The 25,946-nt window shown below is 39.7% G+C and overlaps 1 protein-coding gene and 1 long non-coding RNA gene across 3 annotated transcripts in view; one reads left to right on the top strand and one right to left on the bottom strand.

Moving 5' to 3' along the window:
• Positions 1-25,946, bottom strand: part of LOC134648016 (uncharacterized) — a 441,830-nt gene that overhangs the window by 158,530 nt on the left and 257,354 nt on the right. The window lies entirely within an intron of this gene.
• LOC134647903 (T-box transcription factor TBX20-like) overlaps positions 1-25,946 on the top strand; it is a 47,868-nt gene that overhangs the window by 13,180 nt on the left and 8,742 nt on the right. For both annotated transcript variants that reach the window (XM_063502276.1, XM_063502277.1), the window contains exons 3-4: positions 21,594-21,867; positions 22,348-22,512. In XM_063502276.1, the coding sequence (XP_063358346.1) occupies positions 21,594-21,867; positions 22,348-22,512 (439 nt within the window). The remainder of the gene's footprint in view (positions 1-21,593; positions 21,868-22,347; positions 22,513-25,946) is intronic.

The following is a 25,946-nucleotide window of genomic DNA, read 5'->3' as shown; positions in this document are numbered from 1 at the left end:
TTAACGACGCCTCGGGCATTCAGTTTTTTCTACCTCGCACCATAAAACACGACATCTGGAAACGCATTGAACGCACACAATATTTTTATTCCTATGCTAACACAATATTTATGCGTTAGTATGATTCATAATATTGTATTAATTCATCTTTTTCACTCTTAAAAGAGTATCTAGTGCAAAAAGGTTGACTTTCTATAAAAATCACCTTTCCTTAGCTAGTGCACTACGAGGTAACATCATGATTCGCCCACGTTATCTCTTTTTCTGCATTAGCGATATGTTCGTTACGGTCGTGCGAGTTAATAAAAGATTAAACGCGATAGCGAATGCTACAAAGGGCTTTGGGAAGTCGCAATGGGAGACAATTTGCCACACACCGTCACGGGAGCTTATCTGAGTCGGCCCCGTCGATTAGCATAAATCTCGCCAACTAACCGTCACGAATGTGTGTCGGACGACGCGAGCCGCGCGCGGGAGCAAAGCAAACAGGAGGCGAAGTCTACTCGGGACGACGCATGGCTCACATCTCGCATGTCGCGGCGACGATGCGCGACGAATCACGGCCGTCGCCCGGCCACATAAATCAGCATTATCTCGCGAGATACCCGCCGGACCCACCCCGCCATATCACGCGGCCCCGTGTCGTTCGAAAAAATTAATGACTCGGAAAAACGATTCGCTTATGAGGGATCTTTCACTGTAATTGAATTGCCCCGCGGAGATTTGCCGAGTTGTCGGGTCATATCGAGTCAGATGACATTCGGTATTCAACAATTTGTTAAAAATAAAATAAGAAATGAATTCAATGGCTGTCAAGACAAAGTATTTTGCTCAGGTCGATAAGTGCATCAAGTCGTAATCCTCTCTGGCAATATGCAGGATAGGTTTTGTTCTCATAAAGTTGGGCATTTAATAAACATTTCACCTAAGTATAGGTAAAGAAAGTATTCGAAGCTTTTATGGACATAAAATAAGCCAAATCAGTAATACCTACAGTAACTATTGAAAGCCATGCCACAACATGGTCTGTTATTTATGACAAGTGCATCACCAATTGAATGGAAGGGCTTAATCCGCGCACATTAGCTCGGTTCACCCCGAGAGATTATCATAACAGCCGTAATAGAATAATGTAAATATCCAGTAGTTGGTATGCTAATCGCGTCGCAGCGGTAAGCTGCGTTTTAAAACCTGTCTCATTGTGTGGCTCTTTCGAACTTTATTCAACGGGGGCAATTTTTCATCCAGTGTGCAAATATTTTGATGTTTGTCAGCTTCCCGATTACGCATCCAACTGATGCTGGTGTGTTTAGTTTTAGTGAAACTCACACTATCGGTGACTAGTTTTTGATATAATTTATGGTCAGACGTAGTATATGCCGATATAGGTAATCTGATCTTTTAAGTTTTGTAATTGAATTGTAATTTAATGTTGATCTTGTTTTTGGGTTGCAAAATCTCGGTTACTCTCTTGATACTAATACTAACTCGCACTCCACACTAAAATATTAGTTATAAAATAATAATAAGTCGTACCAGGAAGGAGTGGTTCAGTACTAGGTATGCACTACATATAAGCCCTCTTATCTAATGGGCGGGCTGATTGGAAGGTGTCGAACCAACCATGCCTCCATCATTAGGCTCATTTGTCAAACCCAAATTAAACACGAAAGCCGTCTTTATCTAAAAATGAGCAGTGCGAATGGGAGAACAATACTTCAAACAGATGCTTCAAAAGCTATGTGTCGAAAGTATTATTGTATGTGTTGGAGTTCCGACCTTAGGGTTTTAAGTTCGTTTAGGAGTTGCGGGCGAGCCAGCGCGGTGAAGATGTCTGCCGGAAGGCTGCCAACGCTTTAATCGGCGCACGGACTTGGCAGACAACGCGCTCTTTGATTTACTTCTCAACACCATTCTGTTAATATAGATATATACGTATTTATTTGCACAATAAAATGAATAGCTTTTCGCCGCGTCTGATGTGCCGCGATATTTTCGCGTAAAACTATTTAATTTAAAGCGTTTGTCTAAAATAAAACATTTGAGCAGTGAGTAATAACCGGTTAAAATATTGCTTTATTCTTTTTCTCTCTAAAGACAGGTTGTATAATGTAGACATTTCTTACGTATTTAATCACGCCTGGGTTTGAAGATGTTTTTAATTAAAACACTAATCACTGATACTGTATGCGCTGTCACAACCGAGTGTGCTGCTCAAGTGATATTTAGTAGCATTATAAAACAACTGAAAATACCATTATTTATTTTTTCTTATCAAATACACCACATGTAATGTATGTCCTCGCGACGGTAGCAAAACTGGAAGACACGTTTAATGGTTGAATGCATTTGAGATAGATTTAATCTCTGTTTAAAAACTATAAACAAGCATCACATAAACATCAAGTCGTACAAATAATGTATTTGCCGGTGTTTTATTTACGAACGAGCACTACAGAGCTCGCGTGTCCAATCCGCAGAACTAGCGGACAATTTATAGAGCGATACCGTGCGCGTCCCACGTGTCTCTCTACATATACATACTATGTATTCGCAAAGTAGCAGTTTGCCACAGCTTGCGTTGTCTTTAAATGCTATGATCAACTATGACATCCAAAACTTCATCCGGCACCTCTTTCCAATGATTGTACATAGCGAAGCTTATGGGCCCATCAGGATGGCGGCGCACTGTGGAAGCCCTTCTTTCATCAAGATGACAATATGCGCTTTCCTGCATACTCCACTAGAGGAGACGCCTGTAATAGGGGGTTCGTGTAATCTTTGATATCTTATATGAGAGAAAAGTAATGTGGATTTGAGTGTGTGTGGGAGTCGCTCGAGTAGCGAAGCTGCGCGCTCCCCGCGCTTACAGGTGCGCGTCGGCGTCGCCCGCTCGCCATTTGTCGCGCTCGCACGATAATTGTTGATATACGATCGCGACCCGACACCGTAATTGTCAACGCTTAATCTTCTAATTGGATCGCATTTAACATGCCAGCGTGTCGCTTCCATATCGATGTGCCAATAGTAAACTCATGCGAAAAATTCATCCCCGATTTCGGTTACATTCGTATAACATAAATCCACCGTCGCTATATAAACGCTGAACGGGCAAAGTCGAAAAGCAATTCGCAACGCCAATTTCAAGAACAGTAAAAAGTGCGATTCACAAGTGCAACTTGAAACGGCGTTTAAGAGCGAACCGAGGGCGGCGCCCACCGGGGGCGAGAAAACAATTTGGAATTTTATCGGCGGTGCCTTACCGCGCGGGGGGTGGGGGGGCTGTTACCTCTGATTTATGCCCGGACATTAGGCGCGAGGTGGGCGAACGCGCGAACTGCACACGAGCCGCGACCATTGCCACGCATTACATGTCTCAACACTCTCATACCCTACCTCACTATTTTACAACTACCCCCACCGCCACCCTACCCTTTCTTTATGAGTTTAATTCCTATCAAGCGCCGCAAAAAGCTCAAGTTCCCGTTGAATAAATACTCGGATTAATATTGTCTCCTAAAAGTTCAGCTGAAACGCGACGGATATTCCGGAGTCATTTGAATTCAAAAGCTAATTTCACTAAAACCTACTAAAACCTTTAGATGAATCGAGTTGGCCGCAACTCGCGCATTATTTAACTTGTTCCAAGTTTAAATTGAAAACGCCACCAAACTCTTTGCGGGGCCGAAGTCAAATTTTGAACTTTGCTGCTGAATCGGAAATTTCTTTATAAATATCTAATTAGCTTAAATTCAGTTGGTGTCACGCTGCCGACACTAATGTTATTCGTGAAAGACGGCGTCGGGGGGAGAGCGGGGCGAATTTTCACCGCACCGGGGTGGCGCGGTGAAAATGTATGCAAACGGGTATGCGTTATTTGACGGAACTGAAAACGACAAAAGAATGGAGAAGGAAGAACGCGCGACGTTGACGCGGTGACGCGCGTCCTCGTCTGTCGCACCGCGAATTCACTTTGCTTTGTCTTATTACGAGATTAGCTGTCACTCGTGTGACACAGACCTTTAGAGCCTTTACATTTTATGAAAAGCTCTCTACATAATGATATTACAAGGTGGCGGTACAGGTACGCACCGCAGACTAAATTGAAGTTGCTAAATGAATTATATATTTACGGTAGGTACACGTCACGGTATCATTACTTACTAAAAGTAGGTACCTATTATGTGTACTTATGTAATAATAATTGGTTATAAATTTGTAAATAAAAAAATTGCAATTAAGGTATGTCGAGCTGAGAGCAAAGTTACATATTACTACTTACAACTTATATGTAAGTACATATATCTATTTCATTCTGACCTTACAAAAAAAAAGTCGTTACAAAAAGATTGCACCTATTTTTAATATCCAATGCATTAGTAATTCAAGCACGCAACCCTATCAATTATTATGTAGGCTATGTGAAGAGAACACATGCAGGGTATTAGAATACAGCGTGTAATAGATGTGTGATTCATGTAAATGCACCCTTAGCATGTATATCGGCGGCTGATCACGCCCCGCGCGCCCCGCATATGCCGCGGGCACCCGGCGTCCCGAGACTCCCGAGACTCCTGGGCTAAGGGTGTTTTGGAGAAAACGTGTAAACTAATTATGTACATTTTCGTAGCCACTTATTTACATAACCACGGGCTGAACCCCGCTTTCACCGTGAATATTTCATTTGTAATCTTTACTTTGACGGTTTAATATGACAGCTGTTGGTTTGTTTGGTGGAAACTTTTAATTTTCGTCGTTTTCTTCCGGTGCCACCGACGCCTTTTGTGTGCGTCGTCCGACGCCTCCCGCCAGTAATGATAGGTGATTATCGAATAAGTTTTTTCGGATAAACGTTTGGGAAAGTTTGTAAGGTGTAATTTGTAATTTTTGCTGAGACGCGCGGCATTGGTTGTTGCCTGACAAAACGGGAAGGTGCTTATTATATTGATGACTGTTTTGTCCTCGGGTGGCATACGTGTATATTTGGTTCGCGACCGATATCGACTATTAATGAGGGTGAAAAGGGTTTCGTGGGCCAAACTATTCAGCTTTCGTTTGGGAAGCAATAATTTGGTATCGGAGTGGTACGGTTGTTGTGGAGCGCGCAGGAAGCCAATAAATAAAACTATTAGTGTACCTTAGTAATGAGCGAGTGAACTGTGGCGTTTCGCGGGTATTTATACCGTGCCTTCACGGGAACTAATTTATGGAAGTAAGTACGCGGAAAATGTTTATGTAGAGATTTTAGCCCTTTCGCGTTTGCTTGTTGACATCCGGTACCTGCCTATGTAGGTACCTACTAATGAGCAAACTATGCGATATTACTTAAGTTGTAAAAGTAAGCATTTTTAACGGTGAACATTTTGTATTTGTTCTAATTAGAAACTTAACATCTATGTAACAAACTAAAAAAAGGGGTCAGTGCTACTAATAACTAGTGTCCGACCGAAACATGTTTTTTTGCCGAAATCGAAACCGAAACCGAATGTTCGGCTTTGGCTCTAGTTTCGGCCGAAACCGAAACCGAAACCGAAACTTTTGTAGACTTGTTAGAATCGTTGAAAAAATGTCCTAAAACCGCTTTTACACACATATTATGGGGCTGTCAACACCCAATGTCCTTGAAATTTATGTTACTTAAGCAGTTTTTTATGAAAATTACTAGAGTTAGACCAAGATAATTCTGCAACGATTTTGATAAGTTGATAACACACGCATTGCTTTTATGAAATTATGACGTATAAATAACATTTCTAGTGCAAATATTGCACTGCGTATGCTATCAAAATCATTGCAGAATTTTCTTGGTCTATTCATTCACCAGTCAAGCTAACATGTAGACACAGGGTCAACTAAAAACGCGAGCGCAGCGAGCGCGAAATTTTTTGTTAACAATATCGCAAGGCCGGGTACTGATCTTCACCTGGGCCGAAAAGTCCGAAGTGCCCCAATGAGGCGAACTTTCATGCGAAGTCAAAGCCGTGCTTAAGGCTTCAGGATAAGTAGTTGAGCACAGACTCCAACCAAAGTCCATTGTATTCAAAAGCGAAACCGCAGGCCGAGCATGGCGCAGCGAGGCCAAAGGCTAAGCTGAAGTAGAGGACATGTGGAACACAAACCAATGGTAAATTGAGGTAAAAAGTGAGGCTAGTTTTCTTATTATTATCTTGCTCAGGGCCCAGCAACATGCGACAGTGCTATCTCATTCACTTATAGGTATTGACAGCCTCTTAAAACTGCGTCAACCGTCCAGTGGCGCCCTCATTAGTGGAATTGTGTTTTATAATAAACCAATTAATGTCTGTACCTAATATACATCAATCAGTATATGTAGGTATTAATATTGTTGTCCTACTTATTCCCCAACTTTTGGTCTTTGTCCGAAGTACCATTTCGTAAGTTTCGGCCCGGCCGAAAGGTTCGGCCGTTTTTTGGCCGACCCCGAAACTACTGCCGAAACATGATTTTTTGGCCGAAACTGGCCGAAACCGAAACCGAAACCGAACCTTCGGTCGGACACTACTAATAACATACCAAACATGCATGAGTAATATTTAGCTGAAACGTGTTTAATTTTTTAACTTAATTTTAAAACTACGGTGGTTAGGTTACCTAGGTATTAGGTATCCACAAATTAAGATTCTTTATATGTAACTGAAAAGTACATTTCAGACCTGAAATAATTTTACAGTAACATTCCCTTCGGACCCAGCGGTCAGAAAGTTAACGAGAAGCATGGTGGTAACCACCACCACCAACGACGTACTAAGCACTATAAAAGTAATTCATAGAACCGTGCATAATCTGCATTATTGTTTAAAAGTCATAAAGCACGGTCTAGACAAGTTTAGCCATCATTCAAGACAACGCAGTCCGTTTGATCTCTACGAGTGTCGACGGACGCGCTGCACTAACCGCCCGTGTGGCCTGTCGCCTGCTGCTGCCCGATGCCAATTAATAGCCCACCGGCCGTTAAAACACATTACTCATAAAGTCATAATGACAACTTCAATTTAAATAGGTATTCTTCATAGAAGGTAGGATCCTACAGAGGTGGTATACGCGTGCCTCCGTGAGGGACAAAACATAGGCAATGCGACACTATGATTGGTCGAATTTATTTGTTGCCCACCATATTCCATACTAATTTATGGTGGGGAATAAAAAAAAATTAGACTGTGACAAGGACAAACAATAATAGTGCTTTCTCTGCTACTCCTACTGAAAGATACATTAGACTATCCCGTTCGGTAATTTCCCCCCACCCTTCATGCCTGATCCAGTTAAAATATGTACTAGATTCATGGTAATCTTCTATTATTAGCTTCTATCGCAGTTTCATAGTTCCACTTTCCCTTACGGAAGTTATGGAATAATTTTTGAGCAAAGAGTACATATTTTATTTAATAACTAACGATCTATGTGCCAAATTTTATCTTCATTGTACTTAAGCTTCACAGAGTAGGTCCCTAAATAGGTACTTACATCTGCTCACAAACTTTTGTTCATTCATTTTTTGTAATGGTAATTTCATGAAATAAGAATTCCGATGATTCGAAAAATTGAGTTTATGACACATCTGCTAGAGCTTGAAGCAAACCGCCGTTAATCGAGCAATGCCAGAGTATGCAAATAATCGCGCGCTAGTTTGGCCCAACCCCAATAATCTAGCGAGAGGTCACGACATTATCAACGGACCTCCATCGCAGCGATTACAGCCGGGGGTAGGGTTACTACATACCATTACGAACATAGTCCTGGCATTATTCCTGTTTCTTAAACAAAATTCCTGGCCCATCGACGGTCAAATGGGAAGTTATTTAAATTATATTAGATTTGTAACTTATATCCTAAAAAAAATAACGTTTCCTTAAAGGTGAGATAGGAGTCTAATAACCGCACCGGACGTACGTACGTGATATGTTTTATGAAATTACATATGAAAAGTAGCGTGTCTAGTCGAAAACATGACATTGGTACACTATACAAACATAGCCACGCGAAGAAACTTGAGTTTCTCAGCCCTATTTTTTCTCCAGCCCTCAAAATAATTCCTGAAAAGTTGTAATATCTTGGTAACCCTGGCCGGGAGACGCCTCCCCGTTGACATGTAGCGTTTTAACAGTCAGTACGTGCCTCCCCAGCCACCCTCGGCCCGGAACTGACGACATTAGCAGCCGCAGACATAGGGCACGTCTCCAGCCAGACGCTGACATACGTAGCTATAGCTACACTTAACATTCCTGAGACGTGCACACGCTTTATACTACATTGTCTTCTGGAGATTTGCGTCGCATGGTTTTAACTTGTCAAGCGAATGTATTGTACCATCCAGTCATCAATCTCGCATGTCTTAGCGTAGGTACTTACATTATTACGTACATTATTCATAGTTTTTCTTTACAATGGCTTTTTAGATATATCTTAAATACAAAAAAAAATTGCATACTTAATATCTATTATCCACGGGTTTACACTGTCTCAATAGGTGCTGTTAACGCCTACTTTTTTCAATGAACAGCTGCGGTGTTCAATAGGCTCATCTTACAGCATGTAGAGTCTATTCTAATACGCCTTAAATAATTCATATCAGGTAGCATAAGCAGTTTTTTTAACCGCGACCATTGTTTCCATAGTACGTTCCACAAACACATTAGACATGTTCTTGTACTTAAACTTAAACGGTAAGTTTGCTGTTTCTTTATGAAAATGAGACAACCAACCAAGCTTTTATAGTTTCAGCGTAATTACATGCAAATAGGGCTTGCAATTCGAATATTCGAATATTCGAATTTGTCGAATATTCTACCTGTTTTGATATTCGAATATTCGGCCGCTCAGGTTTCGAATATTCGAATATTTTTTATTACTATAAAAAAATCTATGTCATCCGCTGTAGTTACAGTTTCTGTGTGTTTTACGGGTATTTACAGTGAATGAGGAACGGTAGGTACCCAAACACGAAGGAAATAATATTTTTACTGTATTCCTCTCGATAGACTTCGTGAATACAGTGAAACCTAACTCAATTTAAAAGAAAACGAAATCAAAAAGTATGTTATTTTTACGGTGCGTAAGTTTTAAGTTAAAGGGTCATTCTGTTTATTCAGTACAAGCGTACGTTAAGCGAATTTTTGAAGTCTAAACCTTGTCACTTATCGCAATTCTCAAATTTAATCATACCAAACCTGCCCAACTTGGTAATCTAACCATGCACCTTTAGCTGACGAATAATCCACTCAGTACTCAACTAACTTTTTCCCTTAAATATTCCAATATTATATAATTAGCCGACCATTAGGAATAACTTGCCAAAACAAATAAAGTCAATAAAAATTCAAAATACAATGAAATTAAAGGCCTTTTTACAGGCTTCTGAGTGATTATAAGTTAATTTAAATCGGAAAATAATTACCTACTAAAAAAAAATATCTTACATACCTAGGTGTTTGGATGGTTAAAGTTATATTATTTCACGCAACGACGCATTTATAATAAGTTTTATCTAGAAATATTAAATACGTCTAATTTTGGCGTTTTACTTGTTTTTATAAATGTGGGCATCTTATAAATAGTAGGATGATAAAATCTAGTCAATTAAGTGGATTTCTGCCAAATATCCTTAGTTTTAGCAATATGTGAAAAAAGTTTTTGAATAAAACGATAATAAACCGATTTCTCGTTCCTTTTCTTATTTTTTATAATATTCGAATAATTATTCGAATATTCGAATACGTCGTCAGAAAAAGTCGAATATTCGAATATCTGAAAGTTTCGAATATTTGCAAGCCCTACATGCAAACATGTTTGATATAATTTAATTTCAGAATCACAATTGTAATATGTACCTATGCACTATCACTGTTGTTTAAATAGACAAACAGATAACAAAGAGCATTATTAGCGCTTAAATGTTGTCAATATTACCATATTTATAAATAAATAAATAAATATTATAGAACATTATTACACAAATTGACTAAGCCCCACGGTAAGCTCAAGAAAGCTTGTATTGTGGGTACTCAGACAACGATATATATAATATACAAATACTTAAATACATAGAAAACAACCATGACTCAGGAACAAATATTTGTGCTTAATTGCTCATCACACAAATAAATGCCCTTACTGGGATTCGAACCCAGGACCGCGGCTTCACAGACAGGGTCACTACCCACTAGGCCAGACCGGTCGTCCAACATACCGTTTGACACCCTTCTAAGATCAAAAAAACATATAGAGTCTATGCGGAAAGAGAAGAGTCGTGGAATGTAGGTATTGGGCCTCATATATTCCACGACTATTCTCTTTCCGCACAGACTCTATCTGTCTTTCTTTTTTACAAAAAATAAAACATTTTTCTTCCCAATAACTGTCATTTGTGATAAGAAATCATTATAATTATAATGATTATATTATGATATTCAATGTTTTCTCCTGTTTGATAGAACTATGTAATAGGTATGTTAACATACTTCACGAACGAACTTCGTACGAACAGGGCGGTTAGAATAATCAAAGGAAAGGTGGTGCGAGTGGTAAATTAGGTAGCGTGGGGGGTGCAGGCGACAGTTTTCGCAATATTGTCGCCAAACTTCCCAATTTCGGTGTCGAGTTGCGAAACTCTTCGCCGGTGTTGTGAACGGAAGTACACAGGTGTGGCCATAGAGCACAAAAAGGAGAGGAGACTTACCTAATTTTTCGCCCGCCAGTTGCAAGTTTTAAATAATGATTTCTTCTGATAGAACCTGCCAATTACATGCCATTTCCATGTTTGACTTTCACCATTGACGTATTTTTCATGAAAACATACCTAGTTACAGTGAAAAAGACGACATTCATTTTGATCGTATTTTAAATCACATTTTGGTGGATGTTGTCGGTGTAAAATTAAAAATGCAGATATTATATAAAGTTACCTTGTTTTTTAATACGCGCCGAATTAAGTATTCTGTAAAATAATCTTCGTGCAATTTTCACCACGTCAGTAGTATTAAACCTTATTGGATTTCCACATATGTGTGTAAAACTATATCGGTACCAATTTGGTTTGAAAGCATTTCGGCTATGTAGTGTAAACAACAAGGTACATGAATCCTATCGAAGTGACATGTTGAATTTCATGTGCATATAACGAGTCATCCACGACACCGCAACACCTCGTAAAATTTACAAGCGACCGAAATACACAGAAAACAAGAAGAGCTCGGACGTCGCTATGCAATGTGACACCATTACCGCAAGGCGACAATAGGAGCAGACAGAGGAGGAATTTCGCGGCCGTTGGCTGACTGCGCTGTAACGCCCCTGGCACTTCAGCGCGTGCACACAACACTATTTTATAATCCCTTTTTGTGTATACTATTCTGGTCTAGGCTTTACTGAAACATACATTTGCTATCTATATTAATTTATGGCTACGTCGTAGTCTGTAGTATATTTTTCTGGATGTGACGAAAATTCTTCGTAGAGGCGTAACTAAAATGTGTTGTGATTAGTACCTGACTACGCCACCCCAATGACCACGACTGCTCTGGCAAGAGTATCCGACTGAGAAGAAGAAGATTAGTACCTACTGTAGGCCTAGCACAGGAGTGGCATGACAGTATAGATAGACTTAACCCGTACCTCTCTAATTACACTGAGAAAAAGTATCACGCGGGCGAGATAATCTCGCGTCACTCCTGTGCTAGCCCTGTACTGAATGAGTCTTTGATATATCTATATACAGTTTATTTGGCATTTTTAGGGTTCCGTAGCCAAATGGCAAAAAACGAAACCCTTATAGATTCGTCATGTCTGTCTGTCTGTCTGTCCGTCTGTCTATGTCACAGTCACTTTTCTCCGAAACTATAAGAACTATACTGTTGAAACTTGGTAAGTAGATGTATTCTGTGAACCGCATTAAGATTTTCACACAAAAATAGAAAAAAAACAATAAATGTTTGGGGTTCCCCATATTTAGAACTGAAACACAATTTTTTTTTTCATTAAACCCATACGTGTGGGGTATCTATGGATAGGTCTTTAAAAATGATATTGAGGTTTCTAATATCATTTTTTTCTAAACTGAATAGTTTGCGCGAGAGACACTTCCAAAGTGGTAAAATGTGTGTCCCCCCTCCCTCCCTGTAACTTCTAAAATAACAGAATGATAAAACTAAAAAAAATATATGATGTACATTACCATGTAAACTTCCACCGAAAATTGGTTTGAACGAGATCTAGTAAGTAGTTTTTTTTTAATACGTCATAAATCGCCTAAATACGGAACCCTTCATGGGCGAATCCGACTCGCACTTGGCCGCTTTTTCTTAGCTCTAGCTAGTCATAAGTACCTACACAGTTATTCAAATAACGAGTATTATAAAATAAAAAAACTAAATATTAACCTCAAGCTGATACTTTTGCAATAATAATTACGACGCCACACAATTATTGTAGAGTTGTCTATTTCGCCTACTTCACCAAGTGATTGTTTGAACAAAATCTGTTCCCGTGTGTGGCACTGATCTAATGTTGTTTGTTGAAATTGGAACTGATGAGTGTCCTCCTCGAGACATTCGCCGGATTCCACGCCCCGCCTCCGACGCTCATAATGTTCCACCACGTATTCATAGCAGGGAATGTGAGAAGGCCCGTTCGGCCACATTATTTCCCGGTTTTTTCACTCATGTTATGTCGGAATTAAATTAGCTTTTTTGCCGTTTTGTTAGTACATTAAGTAATGGATTCTATGTTGTTTGAGTTGCATCTTCACTGAAAAATAGGCTTTTTAGCAATGAGTACCTACGCCAGGTGTAGGTATACTCTAATTATGTACATCATTGTAGGTTGTTTTAACATATCTGCCCATTATGTACCTACTCGGAGTATATGTGGTATGTTTGTCAACAGTTTAAAAAACGATTTATTCTCACAATGTACGTAACTATGTTTTAGTCTGAAGTAGGTCTATGATTCAAATATTACCTATGTTTTTACGTAATAAATAACCAATGTCTTCGGAAATAAGTGATACACAAGTGAGGTCACGACCCTCAACATTGAGGAATACGATGCAATTAGGAGGAGGATCTTCAGAAATATGTTTAGAAATTGTACTTTCTCTGAGCAACTAAAATAAATATAAAGCTGTTTAGTATTTGTACAGTCACTGTAATACCCCTGTATATATGTATCATTTAATAAATGAGTTCAAGTAAATAACTATAACCATAAAATAACAAACCCATTTAGCAAAGCTTCCGCCAAACTACAGCTAATAAGGGGTACGTTTTATTACCTCTCTGCACTCAACAATTAAAATCGCTCGCTTTGAGCGGTATTTGTTTAAATTCACTAATTAAGTTGCCGCTAATACGTAGTTATAGGTACGCGCCATCTGCGATCGCCGTATTCTATAGTTACAGCGGCGTGCACGCAACTTGTAATTTCCTATTTGCGCGAATATAGTTTTTAGCTCAAATTTTATTAAATATTAGATATGTAACACATTTTGTTTCAGATAAAAATGAAAATGCTTGCCTTTTAATAGTCACCGATTATCATTGTCATGTTATCCTATAACTGCATAAGAATAAATTACTTACTATGATGATTTTTGTAAATATTATATTAAAGTAGGTACATTAGACACAAAACCGCAAACTATTTTCTTTTTAAATTAATGAAAAAACAGTAGAGATCTATATTAGAGCTAATAATGAGCTTGGGGGCGGGTCCGCTGCGGGTGAAATATCGCTCATCTTGGGAGGTCTGGGCGCGGGCCGCGTCAAATTTTCGACACTCGCACGATTTTGTCAATCCCATTGATTAATATCTCTGTCAGTACGGAGATCGCAGATAACTTACCGCCGATCGAACGCCGGCCGTCATACCCGACTGATGTGGTAAAAAATCGACAAGGTCTTAGATGTTTTTTGGTTTAGTAACATACTTGATACAAGCTTAGAAGATCCTTATAATTTAAATAAAAAAAGTTTAATCGATACCTACGTTGTACTTATTAAACAACATAGGTAACGAATATTCAGTCTCATTTTCTACAATAGGCAAAATAACTGAAAATCTGTCAGTGAAAAAAATGTAGTTTAGCATAATTATTGTTGTTGTTTTTGCTTGCACTACACGTGTGATTTTGTAACATTCTTGTCATTCTCCTATGACACCTATGACAAATGATCTTTTCAAAGGTTCAATTTCATTTCACAAGAAACCCGCGGCATGTGACTCCGGCCCACGATCATTGCAAATCATCAGCTAGTCTGCCAAGATCTCGCATTTCAGCATCCAGTGGCGTCATGGCGTCGACTCGTGATGGATGCTCGGGTGTCGTTTGGATCCGACGGATCTGACTCGTTACAGATCAGCGCCTGCGAGAGACGCGCGTTTCAAACTGTTGTGTGACAGTCGCCCCTTTGAAACACGACCCTTGACATGGATTTGTTACAAAATGTTTTCAGCTTACAGCGGTACCTAAGTTAATTGGGAATCTGTCACATTCAGTTACACTGACTTTGAATATCTTGTATATTACTTACTAGCGACCCGCCCCGGCTTCGCACGGGTTAACAAATTATACATAAACCTTCCTCTTGAATCACTCTATCTATTAAAATAGACGGCATCAAAATCCGTTGCGTAGTTTTAAAGATCTAAGCATACAGACAGACAGACAGACATACAGGAAAGCGACTTTGTTTTATACTATGTAGTGATTTAAGTTATTGATATTGATATCTGAACAATATTACTTTTGGCTAATTATAATCAGTATGAAAATGTCATCTAATAAACTACAAAATTATCTGCAAGTGATTATGGCTGATGAAATATTCATAGGCCACCGCGGTAGATTGTTGTCAACGGGCAGGAATCACTTAAGCAGTACTTAGCCAGTATTACCGCTAATTCATTCTAATTCGCGGTAATAACCGTACAAGGCTCTGCGCACACGCATTGCGAGGTGCAGCTACTGGCAGTAGTTATCTAAGCTGTAGCCACCTACATAGATTAATATCTTTTTGTATAACTAGTTAGAGCGTGTGCAAATGCTTTTAATATTTTTTTGCCTTCATAGAGCTGTTAGGAATCGATCACATTGGCGCCTTAAAATTAAAATACATGAACGCAACATTTACGTAATAAAACGCAGTTTTGGTGAGGTCGTTTTCATATAAAATGAATTGATTTCGGAATGAATTAGTGTTTTATTTATCGTTAACTAATCTAGTGATCATACAAAGTCACGATAACTACTTATTGACGTATTTACTCGCAATCATATATTTGAGAGTGCGATGCACTAACCTAATTAATATTTATGTATGTATATGATCCAATATGTAATTCTGTACTCGTAAACTTACACTGTATAGTCAAAAAAGGTCGTTCTGTACGTCAATTAAGTGCGGGTGGCATACCTAATGAAACTAATATTGAGCGAAATCCTGTTCGCCAATGATTGCAATCTTTACTGTCAATTAAAAATGACAATACCTCTTTGTAGATTAAAGTTAACCATACAAGAGATATACCTACATAGATAGCGTAGGCAAGCAGCAGCTAGCGCCAAAAGTGCGCTAATGAGCGGCCCCGGATCAGCAATCTCGCGCCATCTGTCTCTAATCAACGGATCGAGTTAATTAAATCGCGTCGGCAATATGGCGGCGTAATTGCTATTAATAAAGCGTTCCTGTATAATTAGACGCAGAGCGCGGATTGGCTGCGCGGACCCTAATCACGGCACGACGTGATAACACTGCGCTAATGACGGCTTCCTATTGCATAATGTCGTCCACATACACACAGCCTATTCGTGCTACACAATCAATCTTTATGTACTGCAGTAATTGATAATTTGTTTATTAATCACTCGTAACGTATATGGCGTTGGAATGTAAACAAACTATATGGCCCAATTAGGTGCGTTGAATTAAGTTTTATCTAACAGCCTTCGTTTATTACGTATTAGCATAAATGTATCCTGCGGTGTTGCGCGCAAAACAAGGTAGTAAAAGTAAAATAGTTGTCTTGGTAGTCTAGTTAGGTAAATATTTATTAATAGGTACTTTGTTGCATAATGAAAAATGCTGTTGTATACCGGTTAACTAAACATGTAGGTACTAAAGTGTTAAAGGTACAAAAACGTTAAAACAAAGTAAAAATGATCTTGGTCACAAAGTGGCATAGTATAGAAGGTTTGCAAAAAATAAGATTGAAAAGAAGCCAATACTTCAACGAAGCGAAAATCAGGCGACGTTCTATTCTAGCGAGGAATGACGAATTGGCGAATTATCACCTCGCTCGCTTTTCTAATTTGACTGTAAACCCACTCACGACATTTCATGAACTCATGAAGCACTTAACCTAATACCTGTCTAATACCTACGCGTACGACTTAATCACTTACGAAAGAATATAATTCACTAGTAGCTTGAAGCTCTACATTATTAAATTTTCATGCTGCGCTTAAAAATCGAATAATACAAAACGGCGCCAGTAATTTGCTATACGTAATTAGTTTAAATAAAAAGGATGCATGGTCGAGAAGATTCCAATAGTCCATCACACGCGTGCAGGAGCGAGAAACAATGATTGACGAGTTCGCACCTCGGCTTCCTAATTAAGACGACATGCCCACTCGCGACGCTTCGCGCTCGCTTGGCTGCGAACCTACTAATTTTACCCTTGTAGTGTCTCGGCAGCGCACTTAGATGCGTTACTGACTAGACCTAACTAAATTGGTATAACAATAGAATACGTAGATGTAGGAAATAATAATCCCACCAAAAACATTTTCATGTAAAATGTTACCAAGACGAAACCATAAGGCTCGCACTGACAAAAAGTTATCAGATATCTTGTAAAGCCAAGCTTAGGCCCTACCTTCACAGACTTTACACCTTAGTCAAAATATCCTGAAATACCTGGGGGGCATCTTTTATATACAATCTGCTTTTTTACTGATTCCCCATACAAACTTCAACCACCTTTTTCCACCCCTTTTCACCCTTACGGGGTGATTTTGGGGTTGAAACTATTTTATATCCTTCCCCATAACAATAACTATCTACATACCAAATTTCAACTAAATCGGTTGCGCGGTTATCGATTTCCCATACAAATTCCACCCCCCTTTTCACCCCCTTAGGGCTAATAATTTCAAGTTTTTGAATTTTTTTGTTGTTTGTGGACTAATACTATCTCACATACCAAATTTCAGCTTCCCAGGACTTCAGGAAGTACCCTTGAGGTTTTGATGATCAACAGTGAGTGAATGAGGGAATGAGTCAGTGACGAAATCGGGGTTTTTTAGACATTAATAAAATCCAAAGTATAAATATATTTTTTATGCTTAATAAGTCCACTATTGACATCATATCCCGAGAGTTTTGTTTATTTGGTATAATCCAAACCCAAGTTAAGAGGATTCAAAAAAACGACGAAGCGATTCGTGAAAAGGTAGGTTACTTACCCTTGCGCTTCGCTTTGCTCGTCTTGGCGGGGGCACTACCGTGCCCCCAGATAAAAACGAAAATAGGACCTATAGGTAAATGTAACAATCTTTAATTAAATGATAATACACAAATAGCAGCGGTACATTTATGCTTACTGCAGGTACAATCTGGCGAATAACAAGTATACTTACTCGTATAATAATCTAGATCTTGTACCTATCTATTTTGTATTGTTCAGAGGGCCTAGCCAAGATGCCAATCGTTTGCACCGTAGCGAACGAAACCGTATAATGTCTCTCTATCACTGTTCCATATAAGTGCGACAGAGACATTAGCCTTTCGTTCGCTACGGTGCAAACGATTTGCATCTTGGCTAGGTCCCCAGGGACCCCAGGTGTTTAATAACTACATCAGCAGGTAATTTAACTTGCGACTGATATTATGAGTATTTATGAGATCTGTGCCTATTATTGCCTAAATTTATGATTATGATAATTAAGAGCCAACAGGAGCTAAGATTTAAATATTTTAGGTAAATATACCCGTCTCGCTAACGGAAGCGGCTCCTAAAACTAGTGCGATAAGGACATGGCGAAAAATCCTGCGTAAAAATCTCAAAAATCGAGGTTTCATACTCGACTGTTTCCTCCTCCAAAACTTAACCAATCGTAACCAAATTTGGAAATCTAAATGATTATGACATTATCTGTGTCGGACCGTTTTGCTTTTTTGACTAATTGATGTCAGTTTTGAATAGCACGCCTCTCATTGCGGCATAGTCAATTAGGCCATTTTGGCCATTTTTGAAGGGCTCTAGCGCCTTAAAAAACAAAAATATCAAAAAGAGCAAAACGGTCCGACACAGATATTGATAATATTAATCTGTGTTGAAAAAATCATTGCTCTAGCTTCAAAACCCACGGAGGAAACAGTCGAGTACGTTTGTATGGAGAAATGACCACTCCTGTTGGCTCTTAACATAGTGGGCCCAATGAAGGGTACAATACTCATAGGTATAGGAAATTTATTTATCCGATCGCTCTCTAAACTTGTGACACATATATTGTAACTAGCCCTAGCTCAGGCCCCGGTCTTTTTGGGCTGTTACTGCACACTATGTCTTTAAACGCTGGCTTCAATTAAAATGTATAATTAGATATAGTGAAAAGTTTGCTGTACATATTTAATGAATAAACAAATACATATAGGATAGTAGGATGAGTTAATTTATGGTGTCAGCTTGAAATTCCAGGCATAGACATGCGTTTTAACAATGTCATAACAATAACGAGGCGTTGTAAATAGCACCCCTTATTTCTCTCCGCGGTATCTGCTCATTAAATCGGCTCATATGTGTGTCTCGTCTTTTTGGTCTCACGCGCTTTTCCGCTAACTTTTGGGTGGTAGAATGATGGACGACGTCGGTGGCCATATATCATTGCGGTAATATATCGCGCGGTGCGCCGAGTGTCGCCATTAACGCTGGACGCAATTGCGCGCGCTCCGGCGACGCATGCACCATCCTGAACGCTATAAGGAGCGTCTTGCAAATCGACGCGCGCGACCACATCCAAACGCACATAAATCTTATTAATGCTCTTCTTATTTCCGTCCTTCGATCTTGTAAAATCGTTAGAACGCTTGTATTTATGCTAAGAGTATTCGAATGAATATATGTATATAGATAGTTAAATCGTGATGTAGCCGTTCGGCCGTAAGGGCATAATTTCTGTAGAAATCAAACCAATCAAAATCATATTGTAAATTAAGCATGTCTGCACAATATCAGTAAACGACTTGGGTGGGCGCTGATCCCGTGTTATGAATGTTCTTATGCTAGTTTGCGGGTCAGAAGCCGCATTCCGTAGTCACGTTGCGTTGCGCAAGCTTTGATAGCGAATTGTCAAGCGCGCGCTCCGCTCGTTCGGGGGCTCGGGCCGCCGCCGCGGCCGCTGTCTACCAAAAGTGAGAGGCAGCCACTCGAAGTGGCGTATCAACTTACAGTTAAAGATTTGTTGTTTCCGCTCTCGCCGCCTCAATGACTACCATTTTATGTCGATTAGGAGATAGTGTTTCACGCGCCCGCTACCGACACCACTTTTTGTGACACTCCTTTCTGCTTATAACGAGTTTATTATCGTCGATCGATGTTTGTTCGTTGTGTTTGTTTTCTAATTTAGCGATTTTGAAAGCTCTGCTAACTGTTCGAAATGAAATGCTCGAAGTGGATACTTACGGATGTATGATTGCGCCTTCCTCCCTATTCAAAACACTGCGACAGGAAACCGCAGCGGTATAGAATTGTAATAAGAGCTATTATGTCGACCAACCACAATTTTACTTACAATAAACAACAAAAACATACACTTCTACAAAATGTGTACCCATTCATCTTTCCCCAACGGGTGACATTAAAAATGTCTCCGTTAAGAAGGGGAAGGGGGCTGCTCCGTAGAGTCAAAGTCGCCTGAAGTGGTTCCCACCGCAGGCTTACAATTTATTTAAAGACATAACTTGTTGCCAAACGATTTTTGTCTTTACCGTGGTTGAATTTCTACTTTTTATATCTAAATATTTATCATTGTTGACGATGTCTCAGCTATAAGGGGAGAATAAATATATACGCCCTCGTTACGATACATGCTTGCGGTTATGTTTAGAGGAATTACAGAACAAAAACCTAAGTAAAAAATTGCGACTGAATGATGTAGCGGCGCTGTCGTCACGTACTCTGCGGATTTCTCTGTGCGTTTTTAATAGTTTATTACACGCGTTGAAACGCATGTAATGTAACACTTATCCGCTGCACTGCAATATACTAATTAGTCGCGATAATGCGCGATACGAGCTCTAATGAGCGGCGACGATTTGCCGCGCTCTCAGCGAGCGATAATTGCTACGCAACCAAGTAATTGTCCAATAATTGCGTTAACGCGAAAATGTACGCTTTAACAAAACAATGGATCGAGGAAGTCCACGCTTCAAAACTAAATAAAAATAAATTGCACATGTGTTACACTTTACTGCGACGTCTACTGGAACGACACGTACTGAATATTATTTAACTTGGGCAAACAGGACCAAAACTTTCCAGATTTAAGTGTCGTCAATTAACATTAAGCATGAAATAATAGGTGGGTTTCAGTAGTTTTTTAAACAGTGTGGCAAAATTACTTACATTGGTACTAAACATTACAATCATGTAAGGTATTTCGGGTATCTTCCGAATCATGTTCATAAAATCCGAAAATCACCCATAACTTAATCACATCAGAGTCCATTTAGTCCATAATATAACCTGACATTTACAATGGCTACGAAAGTAACCAAATTCACCATACAAAAGTATATATTTTATAAATAAACGGATGTAAGTACACTTGTTAGTAGGATATCTTGTAAATGTACCTACTTACCTACTACTCTCTTAATGCACCCTTCTCTTTGTCGCGAAATGTTGATAGCAATGGAGTTTTTGATGGCATAATATTTCTCGTAAGCTCGAAAATGTTACCAACTGTTAGGTATGATTTACGACGCAGGTTTAGCCTTATACATTTTTAAACCACAGTTAAGTTAACTGCTGTGGAAGTGTATGGTCGATAAAGTAGAACAATTACCTACTGTTTTATCGTCAGATTGTTTAAAACATCTGCGTTAAGTCACACTGTCTACAATATCATTACACAACGCTATATTTTCTTTAATGACATGTCTTCTAACCCTTTAATGTTAGAACCTACCTACTTATTTTGTATAAAGAAAAATAAGCAATAAGACGCACAAACTAGAGCAATTTAAGCCAAAGCAGTTGAACTGGATGGCACTACAGTGTACTAACTGGTTAGCGATGGATAATGACAACTTAGGTACGCTTACCACATTAGCCAGTGCTTTATATTATCATATTTATTAGATAATTTGTTTTTGTTTTCTGGACTACTAAGTATTTACTAAGCTAATATTTACTTATACTGGGTCAACAAAATCTTGTCAGTAAATAGGAACAAAAAAAACTATACTCATCCTTTTCAAACAAACCTAGACAAAGATAGTATGATTCTCTCTGTCTATGTTTGAAGTCAAACAGACCTTTGACACACTATACATAGTTTGATTTTGTTACAGGCGTATGTTCCCGACGGTGCGCGTGTCGTTCGCGGGGTGCCGCGCGGAGGCGCGCTACGCGGTGCTGCTGGACGTGGTGCCGGTGGACGGCAAGCGGTACCGCTACGCCTACCACCGCTCCTCGTGGCTGGTGGCGGGCAAGGCGGACCCGCCCGCGCCCGCGCGCCTCTACCCGCACCCCGACTCGCCCTTCTCCGGCGACCAGCTGCGCAAGCAGGTCGTCTCCTTCGAGAAGGTCAAGCTCACCAACAACGAGATGGACAAAAATGGACAGGTATATTAAAATATAAGTGTATATTTCAGAATTATATATTATTTAGATAACATACCACTTATGGCTCCTCTACACGATGGGCCAGCGCCGGCCACTCCAAGGGACGCAGCCATGCGGTAGAATGAGATAGTAATATCACTGGCTCCCTCTAACGCATAAATGCGTCCCTTGGAGTGGCCGGCGCTGGCCCATCGTGTAGAGGAGCCATTAGAATAGGTATAAGTACAGGACAATAAACAGCGGTATCCGATTGGCACCGGTGTGTTTTAAAAGGATACGAATCCCGATTTGTGGCTATGATTTCCCCGAAACTTATTGCAAAGCTCAGTTGACTTCAAAGATGTGTTAAAATTTTTCGCTTATTACACAGAAGTGTATCTTTGACGTCGATTTCTTCCGTGTCCATAAGAATAAGCATGTCTCTAATATCTCCATAAACATGAAACAGATTATGAAACTAACGCTGCCGTTTTTGTCTAGTTGGTGTTAAACTCGATGCACAAGTACCAGCCCCGGATCCACCTGGTGCTCCGGCGCGAGGGCGCCATCAACGCGCCGATCACGGACCTCGAGCAAGAAGAGTTCAAGACGTTCATCTTCCCCGAGTGTGTATTCACAGCCGTCACCGCCTACCAGAATCAACTTGTGAGTAGTTTTTTATGCTAGTACAATAATATGTATATCGTGACAAAGACGTACCGTAGGTACAGTCAGCTATACCTATGGTAGCCGATGGTTGATTTAGACCACCTTACACTGGTTTGTTAATACCTACCTATGTATATACAGAGAGCACTAGCGTTTACAGCTGACATAAAGCACAAGCGCTCCCTCAAACGACTGCTCCGAATGTTTTATGCGCGTGATAAACGTCACCGTGCTAAAAGGACTGAATGGACTGATTGATCGATCTGCCTAGCTTATCTATCTGATGCCCGAAATAGATCTGAGAGCTAAACGTTTGGGATACGTGTGCGTCGACTGACTATCGACGGGTTCTATTTCCGCGACACTAATTGCATCCCGCTGATAGGTATGTCCAGTGGAACAAAGGGAGGTGGCACATAATTTTTTGTATATCAGGCGGCCACACGCGGGCGAGGCGACGACGGACGGATAGCGCGGTTGACGCGTGCCCGACGGCGACGACTAAAGTTTTCACGCGCGCTAAATATAATCCTTTAAACGATGTCCAGCTATGCACGTCACATTACTGAACGGTTTCCATATAAGTATTCACTTCTATAATTTGTACCAGTTTAAGCGTCTATTCAACTGCAATTGCTCTGTTAGAATTTGCCACGGTCTTGCTATCAAATCGTTGCGCGGTGTACCTATTACTTAAATTGTAAATATACTTATGCAGTTAATATGCATGGATTGATACCGATTCATATTGATAGAGGTACATATGTACATAGTTGATGAAAAAAATCCAAAGCTAGTACCTACCTATTTCGGATCACGAGTTGCTGAATAGATACTGTACTGGAATGGATGATTGAATGTCTGATAAGGATCAGTAATATGTGTGCTCACTCACTCTAACTAACCCATGTTTATATAAGTAATAAACAAAACGGTTGATATTAATGGAACAGCAAAAATTTACCTAAAAAGGAAAAATGAGACGAAGGCTGAGAGGCTCGCTCTACTAACAATATTATCATACATGATGATAAACATGTTAAATAGCTTCTAATATATATATTTATAGAATCATCAACGAATCAGATTATAAATTCTGTCTTAAAATGTAATAATTAAACGGTGTACCGCTGTCGCGTTCGCCGCCGCCTCGGGCGCACGCCGCATATGTCGCCATGCACAATTAATCCTCTGTCACAAGAGCGTTTGGGCGTCTCCGTGCTTCTCGCTTTGTATCATCCCGTGTAGTAAAATAATTAGGACGTTTTGAGGTTCATAAAGGAAGCTACTTTATATCGACAACGCGGTACATAAATCTTCATTCGCCCCTTAATTAGCTGCTCTGGACCATTTGTAAGCTTGAGATGAAACATAGTGAAAGCTTAGTTTATCGTATTTTTACATAAATATACTCGTTGTCTTACCTACAATAATGAAATAGTCTGTAATCAATTAGGTAGTCTAAAGTTCTAGACGTTTTAAATTGATATCCGGTTCCAAAGCATACCTATTCTACAAAAACGAATAGTGTATACTTAATATATCTACTTTCTTGATATTTAGTAAAACTTTACTTACACTAAACTAGCAAAAAGGTAGGTACTTTACCTACCTACGTAGTTAATGTGATCGAAGCTCCGCCTACGATAGCTACAAATGACTCCCTTGGGTCGATGCACATTGATTTCTATTGATTCTAATGCACTCCTAGATTTACTACCAGAATCTGACCTTACCAGATAGCAAATAGCACTTTAGACATAATGGAATTATGTATCTGAATTAGCCGCTGCAGTCAGTAGCGTCGCAATGACCAAGTAGTTTTTTGGAAATAAATAAACGAATGAAATCACGGCAATTGTATAATCAGTCTTTCGTAGCAAATCTAAAATATCTGTCTACTCACTTCACAAAGTAAAGAGCGCGATATCGGCGGTTCGATCGCAGCGCGCGCGCACCGCTGGCCCGATTTGGCTGACGTCACATCTCTGACAGCTAAAACATTTGTCGAACAGCGGAGATAGTGTCACTGATAAACCAATCCCTTACAACAATAAGAATACACTTAGCATGTTTGCACCTGCGCGCCAAGAGATCGATATGGCTCAGCCCGCATAACTTTAAGCTTTTAAAAGAACAGTTGAATACGTCGTTATAGATGAGTATAAAAAAAACCTAAAAACATTATGCAGACGATGAAACACCAGCCTAATTTTGAATAGTTGCTTTACAGCAGACTCGGGTCGCTTTAGCTGCCCGTATGAAAAAAATGTCACCACAATTTTATATCGATGCGAGACGTTGTTAAATCGGTTTGAAATGAAACATCATTATTGGTGCTTTATCACACTGGAAAGCTGATATAAGACAAGATAAAACTGCTCAAAAAACTTGAATAGTGTTTTTTGTGTGTCGCGGTGTGAGACTGTGCGTCGCCTGGCGCGGGCGCAGCGCCGCGGGGTGGTTCCCGGGAAAACGGCGCTCGCGCTTCAACCTGCTTCAATATTTATACATTTTTACACCCACCGGACCATTGTCGCTTCGCTCGTTTTGTGAGAAACCTTTGTCCAGGATTCGACTCGCTGCGAGGTGACAATGTTTGTTAGCGTTCGCGCATCCCCAATGCACACAATGTGTTTTTTAATAGCCGATGACTTGTGAATTTGTTATGATTGATAGCTCCACTGAGGATTCTGGAGTAAAAACTCGCGGATGGTAACCTGCAGAGTTGTTTCAACCGTCTATGTTGACTCTTTCAATGGAGTTTTATAAAAATGGTAATCCTGTGAAATATCGTATTAAAAATCAGTGTCAACAGGGCCAAAAGTAATATATGTAAATAAGTTGGATGCTTAGTGCAAGACAAATGTGTCATAAAACGATTAAAGAACTCGTGTAGGTAACTATTTTATTTTTGTTAGTCACTCTATAGAGCGCATTACGCAGCTCGAGGAGATGATCACGGAAATAACTGCTCAGCGCAACCGCACACACGCTCCATAATGTTCCATAGACACTTAATTGAAATTTATTTCTCATTTCTCAGTAGATATCAACAATCAATATTCTAAAATCTCAAAGCTATTCTCACATTGAGCGGCTACAAACGAGTTTTACCCGAGCATAATCATACAATATAATGAAGGAGTAAAGGCAAACACAATTTCAATAACAAAGGGCAGCCATGACAAATAAACATATTTCATGGGCCAAAATGGCTGCGGTCAGGTGTCACGCCGCCGCCCGCGCCTGCGCCTGCGCCCGCTCCTCCCGCAATTCTTTCTTCCCGATAATCGATTCATTCTTTATTGTGATCCTTTTATGCTTGACAACTTTTAACAAGTATAACGTGGACTAATTCGTATTAGGTTACGATTATGAGTATTATATTCTTTCGTTTAGATACCTTTGTAAGTTATACGATACAAATT

This window comes from Cydia amplana, chromosome 5 (genome assembly GCF_948474715.1).
Source record: "Cydia amplana chromosome 5, ilCydAmpl1.1, whole genome shotgun sequence".
Classification (NCBI taxonomy): domain Eukaryota; kingdom Metazoa; phylum Arthropoda; class Insecta; order Lepidoptera; family Tortricidae; genus Cydia; species Cydia amplana.
This window is presented reverse-complemented; position numbering and strand designations above follow the sequence as displayed.